This window comes from Artibeus jamaicensis, unplaced genomic scaffold, assembly GCF_021234435.1.
Source record: "Artibeus jamaicensis isolate MK-2021 breed Jamaican fruit bat unplaced genomic scaffold, CSHL_Jam_final contig_3214, whole genome shotgun sequence".
Taxonomy (NCBI): Eukaryota; Metazoa; Chordata; class Mammalia; order Chiroptera; family Phyllostomidae; genus Artibeus; species Artibeus jamaicensis.
In genome coordinates, this window is record NW_026521760.1 from 1,508,950 (window position 1) to 1,521,160 (window position 12,211).

The 12,211-nt window shown below is 37.4% G+C and overlaps 1 protein-coding gene across 17 annotated transcripts in view; it reads right to left on the reverse strand.

The window, feature by feature from the left end:
• Positions 1-12,211, reverse strand: part of MCTP1 (multiple C2 and transmembrane domain containing 1) — a 493,900-nt gene that overhangs the window by 218,664 nt on the left and 263,025 nt on the right. For all 17 annotated transcript variants that reach the window (XM_053663569.1, XM_053663564.1, XM_053663565.1 and 14 more), the window contains exons 4-5: positions 9,409-9,488; positions 6,087-6,198 (exon numbers count right to left, since the gene is read on the reverse strand). In XM_053663569.1, coding sequence (XP_053519544.1) covers positions 6,087-6,198; positions 9,409-9,488 — 192 coding nt within the window. The remainder of the gene's footprint in view (positions 1-6,086; positions 6,199-9,408; positions 9,489-12,211) is intronic.

Sequence of the window (12,211 nt, forward strand, 5' to 3'; positions counted from 1 at the left end):
AAAACAACAGAAAAGTTTTTTTAAGTGAACTCAACAGACATACTACTGATATTGTTACCTTTTCTCTCGTGAGACATGTGAAGAAAAAAAAGATTGTTTACAGAATGTTAAAGACAGGAGGTGAAGCTAATTATAGAAAAAGAAGATTCATGTTTTTGCTTTATGAGCTTCAGCTGAGAAACAGGAAATTGTTTTTGATAGTGTCCTTATCTAATATTATCATGGTGTAATTAAAATTCTTCATTAGGAGCTCAGCTTTATCTGAGGCCAATAAAACGTAAGTAGCATAAAAAGGTGGCCTGTGATAAACCTGCAAAACTGATTACTTTTTTAAAAGATTCCAAAATCTCAATCAAATTTTTGCTTTTATTTTTTGTTGTAGTGATTTTTTTTAGGCAATTAAATGTCTCTCTATAGAAGGAAAATCACAGAATGGGTATGTACAGAAAGGGTATAATCACAGAATTATAGTACATACATATGACAAAACATAACACATTTTCGCAGTGGATATTTTGCTGCATGCTAGCTATGAAATAGTTCAGAAAAAATTTCAAAAATAAACCAACATGAAAAAAATTTAATTCACTAAAAGCCAACTAGGGTCAAATCATACATTTTTTAGAATTTTCTATTTTTTAGCTTTAGTTTTAGCCAAGAAATTTGTAGGTCTGGACTATCTAAGATAGTGTATAACACAAATTAACTCCCTTTTATTTCACTTCTTTCATTCTCCAGTGAAGGAAGTTGTGGATTGGACTCTGCTAGAAAAAGAGTCAGAAAGAACTCAGACACACTATTGGACCAAACTGTCCTACACAGGACATACATGCATCAGAATCAGGATCAGGACAAGCATCAAAAACAGAGATGAGCATTGTGTCATGTGACTCTGCAGCATGTCCCCCTTGAAGATTCTAATCTCTCATACACACTATGCCAGGAACTTAAAAAATGTATACACACACATATACATATACATATACTTAGGCTCATATATGTATATATTCATATCTGGGATTTTTTCAAAGGACTCAAGTTGTGAACTCAATGGAGAAGATTTTAATATAAGCAACTATGAAATACTTAGGCTCTTAATTATACTATATGTCTTAAATTGCTATGATTACACATTGCATGTTTTAGAGGCCTTAAGAGATTTAGTAGGCTGATAGGTTTTTCTACCCATTCTTCAGTTATTAATTTCCAGAACTGGCAATCCATGCAAGGAGAAATCATCCCAGCTGAATTATACACAGTATGTATTGTCAGTATTAACAATGTTTGAAAAACTCGCAAGCTGATTTAGAAATCTTAGCATTTTTCAATGCTAAGTACTCTGTTTCCAGTTAGTCATCTCTTCCTATTTTGATAGCATTTTCTTATCATTAATGTTCCATTTTCTATTTGATTGTTAGGATTTATTTGTTAATGGCTCTTAAAACTCATATACCATTCTCCATTTCACTAAATATAAAATATTTAGCAAAATCTTATAAACATAGGCATAAGAGTAAACATGTGGTTTTTAAACTAGAGTCTTAAAGCTTAAAAAGATTATTTGTGAGCTAATAATCAAAGAGAACAGAGCTCCTATAATTTTTCCAAGTGCAAGTCAATGAAAAATCATCTTCTATTTCTTCCCTCTGTATCATTCTAAATATTAAATGGAATTGTGATCATGTAGTAACTTATTTCTGATTTACTGCATTTGAGTTGGGGTTTCTCTAAGATTCGTTTCTTGATAATTTGTGAAAGTTCAGTATGTCATTTTTACTACAGCAATATGTTATGTATTTTCAGGCATAAAAGAATTTAATTTGAAGATATATTGGATCTCTGATTGTTTTTTATTTTTTATTATTTTTCCTAATTTTTTTTCTTTTCAGATCTCTGACTGTTTTTAACCAAGAAACTTCGAATGTATGCCAGAGAAATATGTTTAGAAAACATGAGACATGTTACAAAATGAAGAATATACAATATTTTTCTAGATCATTGCTTCTAAATCATTGTTATCATTAGAAATCTTAGCCCTGGCTGGTGCGTCTCAGTGGCTTGAGCTCCCATCTGTGAACCAAAGGGTCACTGATTCAATTCCCTGTCAGGACACATGCCTGGGTTGTGAGCTGGACCCCCAGTTGGGGGTAGGTGAGAGGCAACCACAAATTTATATTTCTCTCCCATTCTTTTCCCTTCTCTAAAAATTAATTTTAAAATCTTAAAAAAAAAGAAATCTTCAGACAACAAGCAATAAAGACAGATTTCAAGCCCATTCTCATTAACCTACTAATTTTAAACATGCAAAAGGAAAATTAAATCATTATTTAATACTGTTTGTGATAACCTCAGGGATTTGTATATTGAAGGAAAAAAGAGATTTAAAATATTTTTCCCTACATATTTCAAGCATCCCTTCAAATCCTCACAGATATTCATCTACAACCACTGAACAACCATTAGGTACAGAAAGCTGGGCTAGATTTTGAGAGAAGTCATCATAAGAAAGGTATCAAGAGCAATAAGTTACATGTACATTTTTTTTTACCAGGCTGATGGTATATAGGATGCAGATGAGGAGAATTACACCTCAGATTTATTTTAGCTAGTATAAGTGACATTGAAGAAAGCTTGCTCTTATGAGAAGGTACATTTTACAGGAGTGTGCATGGCTGGAACAGAGGTTACAAGTGAGGGAACATATGTTGATCACTGGTGAACCTTTAAAGCCCACCATCAAGAGTTTCTCTTTAATCAGAGAAAACAGGTCACTGAACACTTAGAAGAAAAACGAAGAGGGAGGTATTGAATCTAGCACATGCTCAGTAGATAATTAGTAAGTGTTTTTTCTAAATAGGTGCCTACAAATGGCCCTTACTCCTAGTCTTAAAATCTCATAACTAGTGTTGCTTAACAGTTTTAGAGACATGAATAAAATAGCTAAAGAACCACTCCATGGACCAAAGCAAAGAGCAAAAGGCCCACTTATATGTATTTGTTAAAATTTTCCATAATGTAAAGCATATGTTTAGAAACACAGATCCAAATCTAGGACATCAGACTAGCCAGGACATTGGGGAACTCAACAGAATTTCCTATGAGGAGTATTTTATCCTTCCTCCCCACCTGCTGGCTCACCTCATTTCTCTATAACCAACCCCATATACCTGGCTATTAATCACATGATCACACCCACAAGGAGGAGCCAGTACAGCCACACTGGTCACCCTTCTCTTTGCTCCTCAGGTATGGCTGAGGTCAGGGTGGTTCCCCAGCCAGAGGCCAGCCTAGTAACAGCTGCAACTGTTATGCCTTTCTGAGGCACTGAGTCCTGGCTAAGCCACTCGCTTCTCTGACGAAGAAAGAAGACAGGAGAATCCGCATTAGAAATAGGCAAGAAGACACTGTTTTTCAATTGCCACAGAATAAATCCTGTGCTATTTAGGACTTTGAAGTGGGGGGACATGAAGTAAGACGGTGAATAAAAAGTACTTGTCAGTAAAAAATTTCTTCCAGAAAGCTGAGGTAGTCAAAGGAATTCAAGTAAAGAAAATGGCATGAGGATTTCAGAAAGAACTATTTGTGTTAAGAGTGAGTGTAGCTGGAGAGATATCAGGAAAAGGAAGAAAAGATGAATAATGCTAAATTTTAGTGTGTAACTGTTTCATGTAACCCACCTGTTACTTTTTCTACTTGTGTTTCATGAATCATCGATGATCAAAAACCAGGTACTGAAATATTATTAAATAATTTTTCTAATTAGAAAGACATTGTACCTAAATAATAAGTTTTAACAGCTATGAATATTGAAGAAGTTTTGCAAGAATTGTTGAAAATAAATAGGAACTATTCTGCCTGTGCTGACATATCCTTCCATGAAATTTGGAACAAGTAGCACCTCCATCACAAGGTCGCCTGATACTTATTTGACCCTTTTAACCCTCAGTTTGATGTTAGAGTACTTAATAAATATTTCTTTAATGTAAAAATTTAGTAGACTATTATCTATCATCAAGTTACCCAAATAACTACATGGTTTGAGATATACAAGACCTCAGGCACTTAGGTATTTTCATTTATGAAGTGCTTTCCCTTCATTAAAAATAACACAGAATCCCAAAGGAAAAAAGTACTAGCACCAAGTTTTGTTTATTTTACTTCCCATAGGTAAAGCAGACAATTTCCTTGCATTTCTATCTCTGACAGTTCTAGTCCAAACTTCTATCACCTTCCACCTGGACTTTTGCAATAGTCTCCTAATCGTTTTCCAGGCATCCATTCTTATCTTACATCTGTCTTCTGCCATGCAGCTACAGAGCTATTTTCAAACAGCAAACATGATTATGCCCTTCACAGTTACAGACTCTTCAATGGCTCGCCACTGCTCTTTGAGGAAAGACCGCAGACTGCAACGTGGCCTATGAACCCTGCGCTGACCGCGCAGCCCTTTCCACTCAAGTTGCCACCCTGATCTTCCGCACTCTCTTCACTTTCACCTTCTCTAAGCTCCAGCACTTTTTAAATTCTCAGAAAGCAGCATGGTTTCTCTAGCTACAGGGCCTTTGCACATGCCGTATTCTGCTGAAAATACTTTCTCTTTTCCTGGGAAAAGCCTTATTACCTCTTATGTACTTCAGACCTCAGCTGCCATTTGACTTCCTTAGAGAATTGCCATCCTCCTGACTAGAACACATTCCCCTATGTTTGCTGTTACAGCAACACGTACATCTCCTTCCATGGCACTTAAAACAGTTGGCATCACATCACTACACATCTTCTTCAGTGATTATTTGACTCCTGAGTTCTCCACTGGATATGAGTTTCCTGTGTCCTAAGGGTCTAGCCCAGGACCTGGCTACAGTGGGTTCTTACCGAGAACCAGGTCCTCACCTACCCTTCTGTCTGCACACCAGCCTCTGCATAGGCACCTGTACAAGCTCTCCCACCAGTCTCAGTTCTCACGGCAGGCACTAATTGGCAACACTTGCTGGAAAAGAGAAATTTCTTCCTCACTGAATAAAGTTACAGACACTTAAATCATGCTTACACAGTACATATGAATATGTGCACTCACTGTTTAATTTTTTAAAAGACAGAGAAAAATGCTCATTGAAAAGGGTGAATTCTTCAATGAGTTTAAAACACTTCCTAATTTGAAGATGGAGCTATGTTTATCTACAATTTAGAGAAAAATAGCAATAATACCTTTTCAGTAGACAATACATACCAAGTTTAATCATGCGTTATTTTAAGACAGCAGTACACACATTGCTATATTGGGTATTTGAACTTGCCTGAAAAATTTTCTACTGCTAAAATCAGAACCAGTGAGGGTAGCTCCCAGTGCACAAAAGCACAGTGAGTCTAATAAGTAATCTCTGGTAAACTGTGGCAAGAAGTGCACTGGACAGCATACCAGTGTGGGTCAGACCTGCTAATTTTTTAAAATGTCCCTTCAGCAATGCTGGAGTAAGCGGCTCCTCGGTGTCCTGGTCAGTTTCTCAGTGCAGCATGAGGGGCAAAGCAGCACAGCCAGCCAGTGCTGGAAAGTGGGTAACGCTGGGATGGCAGCCCGCCAGAAAGATGGAGGGTACTCAGTTACTCAGCAAATTCTGGAAAGCCCAAACTCTGTTATAATTCACTTCATTTTCTTTGTTAAGGTGCACCTGACAATATAGTCAAACACCAAGGTCTGGGTACCTCGGTATAAAATTCCAAATACTCAATAAATTAATAAATGTATTCCCTGAATGAATACTCTTCTTTGTCTACAATATAACAGGTCAGAAATTGGGAAATAAAATGATAACAAAAGATGCAAATGTGTTTCCTATTTTACAACAAGAGGTTCTGACCTGGAGCACAGAACAGGAAATGTGAGTTAAAAAGATACAACATATAGGTACTAGTGATACCCAGGATTCCCACAGAAACAAAGAACGGGCCGGGTTTCCATAGGTTGCTTCTCTTTATTATGACCTCCGGGCTCAGAGAAGGCTCACAACACCCAAACGGTGTCTGAGTGCACATCTGACAGTGAGTCTGAGGGCCAGAAAGCAGCCCTACAAGGCTGTGCAGGGACTTACCACATCCCTGTGCTCTCCTTCCTTAGGTGTGAGGACGACTGAGAGGAAAATGGCTCCAAGGTCATGGTCAGGATAGTGGGGATCTTTCAGTGTCAGAGTCACATCTGTGGGCCTATGAAGAAAAATATTAAGATTTTGAACAGTTATTCAGTGAATAAGCCAAAATGCATTTTATATGAACACTTTTGTATTCTTATACACTCCTGTTACAATTTTTGTTGTTATTGAAGTTTCATCAATGAATTAAGTTATTCAATAGTCATGGGCCAACTGGCTACACTTGGATTCACTAGATAAGTTTCAGTCCTGTGTGGGGCTCTAGGAATACCACAGGGTTGCCCAAAAGGCCAAATGCCCACAGTAGCATAGAGAAACCTACATGTACCTGCTCTCTGGTCTCTGAACACACAGAAGGCATGGTGGCTATTTTCTACAAATTTGACTCCAACAACTCAGTAGGGGTACTCATTGCCCACTAGCTTCCTTTTGGTTATTTAAGTTTTTTTTTTAATCAGGAGTATGACATAGAGTAAAAAAAAAGAGTGGGGAAGATAAAAATGAAAAACATAATTTGTTCCCATATTACAGATATACTTTAAAAAAATGTATAATTCCTTAAAGGAAATTCCAATATTTACAAGAGTGCTCCTATTTTTGGGTTGTCTAAACCTATGCCTGAACAATTTTTAGAATCAGAAACATGAGGAAATCAATAATTTGATCAATACTTAGAAGATTTTGGAATTATGTTTCTCTGAGGAAGAGATTATAAATTATTCATTACCCACAATCACTTTCAGGAAGCAAGCAAAGGATATATTCCATAGACAATGCATAGTGATGGCTTGTTTCCATATTTTAATTAATATTTAACAAATAGGAGTTCATGCCCTCCATAAACCTAAGGGACTGTGAAAAGCTTGGCATTAAACTTGAAGCTTGAAATGTTAGCAAATTAGTAATGTTCTTTTGCTTGATTAGTCACTTGTTCATTAATTTCATTCACAAAACATGTATTAATCACATATCAAATGCCACACACTAGGCTAGTTTCTGGGTAGAAACCAAAGGTCAAAGCCAAAGATAAGATCCTTGTCTTTGCTGACCTTAACTTTCAGGAAATGATCCAGTTGGAGTCTCACACTGGGAGGAAGGTTGAGTGGGCTAAGCTGGTCCAAATGAGAACTTTTGCTCCTGGTTGCACATCGGAATCAACTGGGGAGTTTTTACAAAAGTGCACAGTCCTGAATTCTGCCCATAAGGATTCTGGCTGTCTCTGCAGATCCATCAGGGTGGGGTCTGGAAACCTATACATTTATAAGGCTTCCCAAATGATTTTCTCATATGACCAGGGTTGAGAGCCTAAGTTTCCTTTTAATGCTAAGTTATTATAAGAGTAGAATATTCATATAATGCTTAATTTACCAAGTCAAGGAATGATGTTATTAAAAATATAAACAGTTTTCTGATATCAGGAGCTTTCATTGAAAATAAGTAACCTGTTAGATAAAATATGTGTTATAATAGTTGTGAAGCAAATTGTTCCATGTTATTTTAGTTATAACTAATCATTATGGTCATATAATAAGCACTTGTTTCTTTTAACAATATGTAATAAATTAAGCATTATATTGTATGTGTATTTGTGTGGAGGGGGATCCTAACTTGATTTGTTTTCCTGTAATGTTATACATAAAAATTAATAGAAAAATCTTCATTACATTTTTATAATGATTACATGATAAAGATTTAAGGACTTTGAAATTGCTTTAGTATATCTATTATTTTCTTTCAAAGAGATAGATACCTTAATGCATTATATAATAGCATAAGTGTTCATATGACTATTATTATAATCCTTCTTCTTACATCCTGAGAAATGGAATTTAATGGCATAATTATAGCTATGTAATTTATACATGGAATTTAATGGCATAATTACAGATATGTAATTTTTAAAAGTAGTATGTGATTTTAAAAGGTAGTTTTAGGGAAAGGGAATGGTTAGTTAATATGTAAAGTAAGTAAAGTGGCAACACGAACACCAAACGCTTGTATATATTTTCTTAATTATCCCACATTCTTCCATTTAGTTATTTTTTGCAATAATTTATCTAACAGAGAAGAAGAAAAATTGTACTCTGTACAACGGACTCTGATTATGTCCAGTAGTTTGCATTGCCTTGCACACAAGTCTATGGAAAATATAATATGGACTTCGTAGCAGAACAGCACAGCCCATTCCAGCTGGAGCTAGTTTCACGATAATAGACTATAAGCAACACCATCTAGGGCACTTCCTCCCACCGTAGTGAGGTGGGGAACCAGCTGTCAGTTGGTTCCATCTTCAGGTCAAGCCTGCACTATGGTTGCAATGAAGGACATGAAGGGAGTACAGAAAAGGCCCCCTTTTGTCCATTTTGAGGTAAAAATGACCTTTGGAAGGCCAATAAGTGGACTCAAACTTAGTCTGACTATAACACAGACAGGGCTCTAGAATTTATATTTCCCTACGCATTGGTATTCGTAGGGAAATCCAGCCCATTATACTGCTTTCCACTATTTCTGCCACATGATGCAGCAGCAGCATCTAACGCAAACTACCAAAGGAGATTACAGCTCCCTGTGCAACCCATTCCAGCAGCACTGGACCCTTTTCAAGCCTATTTTCTTCTTTTGTAGTATTAATCAATTCCTAGCTCCTATGCTGAAATGCACTTGAAAAAATAGCAGCCCATAATTAGGTACAAGAAATAATTAATATTAGTAGAAAATATAATTTTACAACTAGCCAAGCAACGGTAAGCTACTGTAACTGAGCAAATATGACTGGTCTGCCTCCATCCCACGGACATTCCTTGGTAAGCCAGGATCACTGGTAATGGCATGATTGGACTCTATTTTGACTCAGGTGATAAGAGAGTTGCTGTCTTTGAAGCAAAGTGCACATGTTTTATTTCCCATATGGTGGCCTGACTCTTAAGTTAATAAATATAACTAACAGGCATAATCTTCATGATGCTTCACTACAACCAGACAAGCAATGTGAGAACAAGGAATGTCTTTTATCTCTAGATTCCTTTACTTAGCACTGTACCAGGGGAAAGCAGGCATCTAAGAATTTTTCTGTTAAACAGTTGTTGAATGAGATAGTCAGGGGAGATGCTGTTATTTCCTTTGGGAAAATACAAAAACTATTCTTAAGAAGGCCTGCCTTGCACAAAGGCTCACAACCACACACGACAGAACAGCAACTGGAATCCAGACCCGCTGACCATCTTCCCAACAAGGTGTAGTGATTTTACAACAGCTCAGAAATCACCTTTTTAACTCCAACTGTGTGAGGTCCAGGAAGGCTGAGCCCATGAAGTCATCCTGCAGTCCAAAATCATAGTCAAATACCTAAGGAGCCAAAAAGACATTATTATAAACAATTTCAAAATAAGCTTTAAATAAAAATATCTTGATGATACAATATTGGTTCTTGTCTATGTCACCAAAACAATGACGTTTCCTAACATTTATTTTTTTTAAATATTTGTTTATGTAAACTGTGATAAAACATGTGCCAGAAAACATTAAAAGAAAATGGTGTTTAATATCCAACTTGAAATTATTTAGACGAAATAGAACTTTAAGAAAGATGAATAAAATCAAATGAAACATAGCAGATCATAAAAAATGTGGGAGACACAGACTCTGAAGCGTTTCCCCATACTATACAAGGGCGTTAGCATTACTGGAAGGCAAATGAGTTGGTATGAAATTCAACAAATGTGTCTTTCATCCCGAACTAAAGACAATGAGAGTATCATTCCAAGTTCTTCACATTTCTCAGGTCATAGAAGACAAATTCTATGATATTATAGCACAATGCCATTTAAAGCTACAAATAAGTGAAAACTGAGATATTACGATTAAAGCATTTTGTGATGTTACATTAAGATTAAGTTAAATTACATGTTTATTGTCACAAGCAATGATGAGGGGATAATGTTAATGTGATTAACAACAACTAAGGACAAGAAAAGAGAAGAAGGAGTTTCTTCCTTCTGTCAGAACAATTCGTCCAGTATCTCCTCTGTGCCTTTCCTTGTTCTTATTCATACTATAGTGAACAAGGCAGACAATGGCCCTGACTTATCTCCATTTAGAGGATGAGACAGCCAATAAATACTGAAATGGACATGCACAGTTTAGTGATGGACACTGTGGAGGCAAATATCTAAGGGGGCGTGGTGGGAGCTGCTATTTTGGACAGAGAGTTCAGGAAGGCCTGCGGGAGGAAGTGTGTTCATATGGAGACCCCAGTGATGAGAAAGATTAAGCCATGTTAATACGGAAAGAACACTCTAGGTCAGTGGTGTCAAATTCATATTCATCGGGGTCCACATCAGCCTCACAGTTACCTTCAAAGGGCTGAATGTAACTCTAGCACTTTATCAATGTAACTACTCCTTAACTAGGGGCAAGGAGCTCAGTGCTGTCACTGGGTAGAAACAAGGTGCCAGGCCAGATAAAACAAGGTGGAGAGCCAGATTCGGCCTGTGGGCCATGTGTTTGCCACCTGTGCTCTAGGTGAAGGAAACAGTAAGCAATTAGCATGTTCAAGGATAATTATTAAGAAGCCAGTGTGGTTAAAGCAGATTGAGAAAGATGGAGAGTGGAAGGGAATTAAAGAGACAGCTCAGAGCCAGATCAGTTAGGATCGTTCCTAAAAAAAATCTCTAAGTAAATGGGGGTTGGTTAACTTTCATCCATTTATTAAGTTTTTCTTGTTCATTCCCTCAGCCAGGATTGATCAAGGACTTATCATGTGTCAGACAATGTGCGAGGCACTGAGTGAACAGTGGCGAGCAAACTGACATTGTCTGTGTTTTCAGTACAATGCGGGAGGCAAATGTTAAACAAAGAGGTGCACAGGTGACGTGTAATTACACATTTCGATAACTGTTGTAAAGAAAACAACAGGGTCTGAAAAGAAACAAAGAACCGAGAAGGTCAGAGAAATTTCCAAGATGGAAAAAATGCTAGTACATGAAGTTTGGAGCTGTGTTTCTTCACCCTTTCGAACAGAAACTCATACACTCATGCACTGGAGTATATGAGCCTAAATAGGTAAGTTTTCTCTTGAAAGGACAAGCCAGGCCTTTAGATCTCCAGGATGCGGGAATCCATTAGCCTGAGAGAACCCGTAGCCCAGTGCTCCTGCGCCCAGTTCCCGGCACACTGTTAGGAAGCTGGAAGCAGAGGGAACAATATATACGGCGGCCCCGAAACAGTTCCTGTTTTTCTCTAGTGCAGGTGTGCCTCAATTTAAACAGATATAACATGGAAAAAAGTCAATGTTAAAACAAAAAGATAAATACTTTTCATTATATAAGGATTCTTAGATTTGAAGAGTCATAAGGGGATTTATTTAAGTAATAAGTTCCTCTAATGTCTCTTAAATTATTCAACCTCCAGTCATTTGATTTACATACAACCTTGCAGGAGCACATTTGTTGCAGAAAGCGCAGCATTCCTACAACAAATAGCCACCCTGATCCGTCACATCCCAGAGCTTTAGTCTTGTGCTCGGTGGCATATCACATGAGCATTGTGCTCATCTTTCCTACTGACACCTCGGTATTTGCAAGTGGCTGCAGTAGTGTATTTTATAACATAAAATTTATACCACAGATGAGAGAAATGTCTCCTGTGCAATCTCTTCTAACTATACTACCTTAAGGCTTAAAATTTCGAGGAGACCATAGTGATGTATAATCAAGGAGAACACCTGGGGCACATCCACACATGCACAGTGAAGAGCGGTAAACCCAGTGCATGTGTCAGTGTAGACCACCCAACCGAGCGGCTCAACTTTTAAACTCACTTCACTCTTGTGGTTGAGAGTCCTTCCTACTGGCCTGATGCTAGACATTTATTTTAGTTCTCAATTCCTATTTGTCAGTGAAGGCATCAACACGGAACAGAATGGAAACATCAAAATCCATTTGTCAATGAAATTACTACATACGCCACTTGGTTTCAAGCTCTACACACTGTTGGTCAGAGGGAGCATTGGCCTCAGCAGAGCTTCAGGAACACATGGCAGAGAAAAGCCACAAAAGGGGAAGACACCC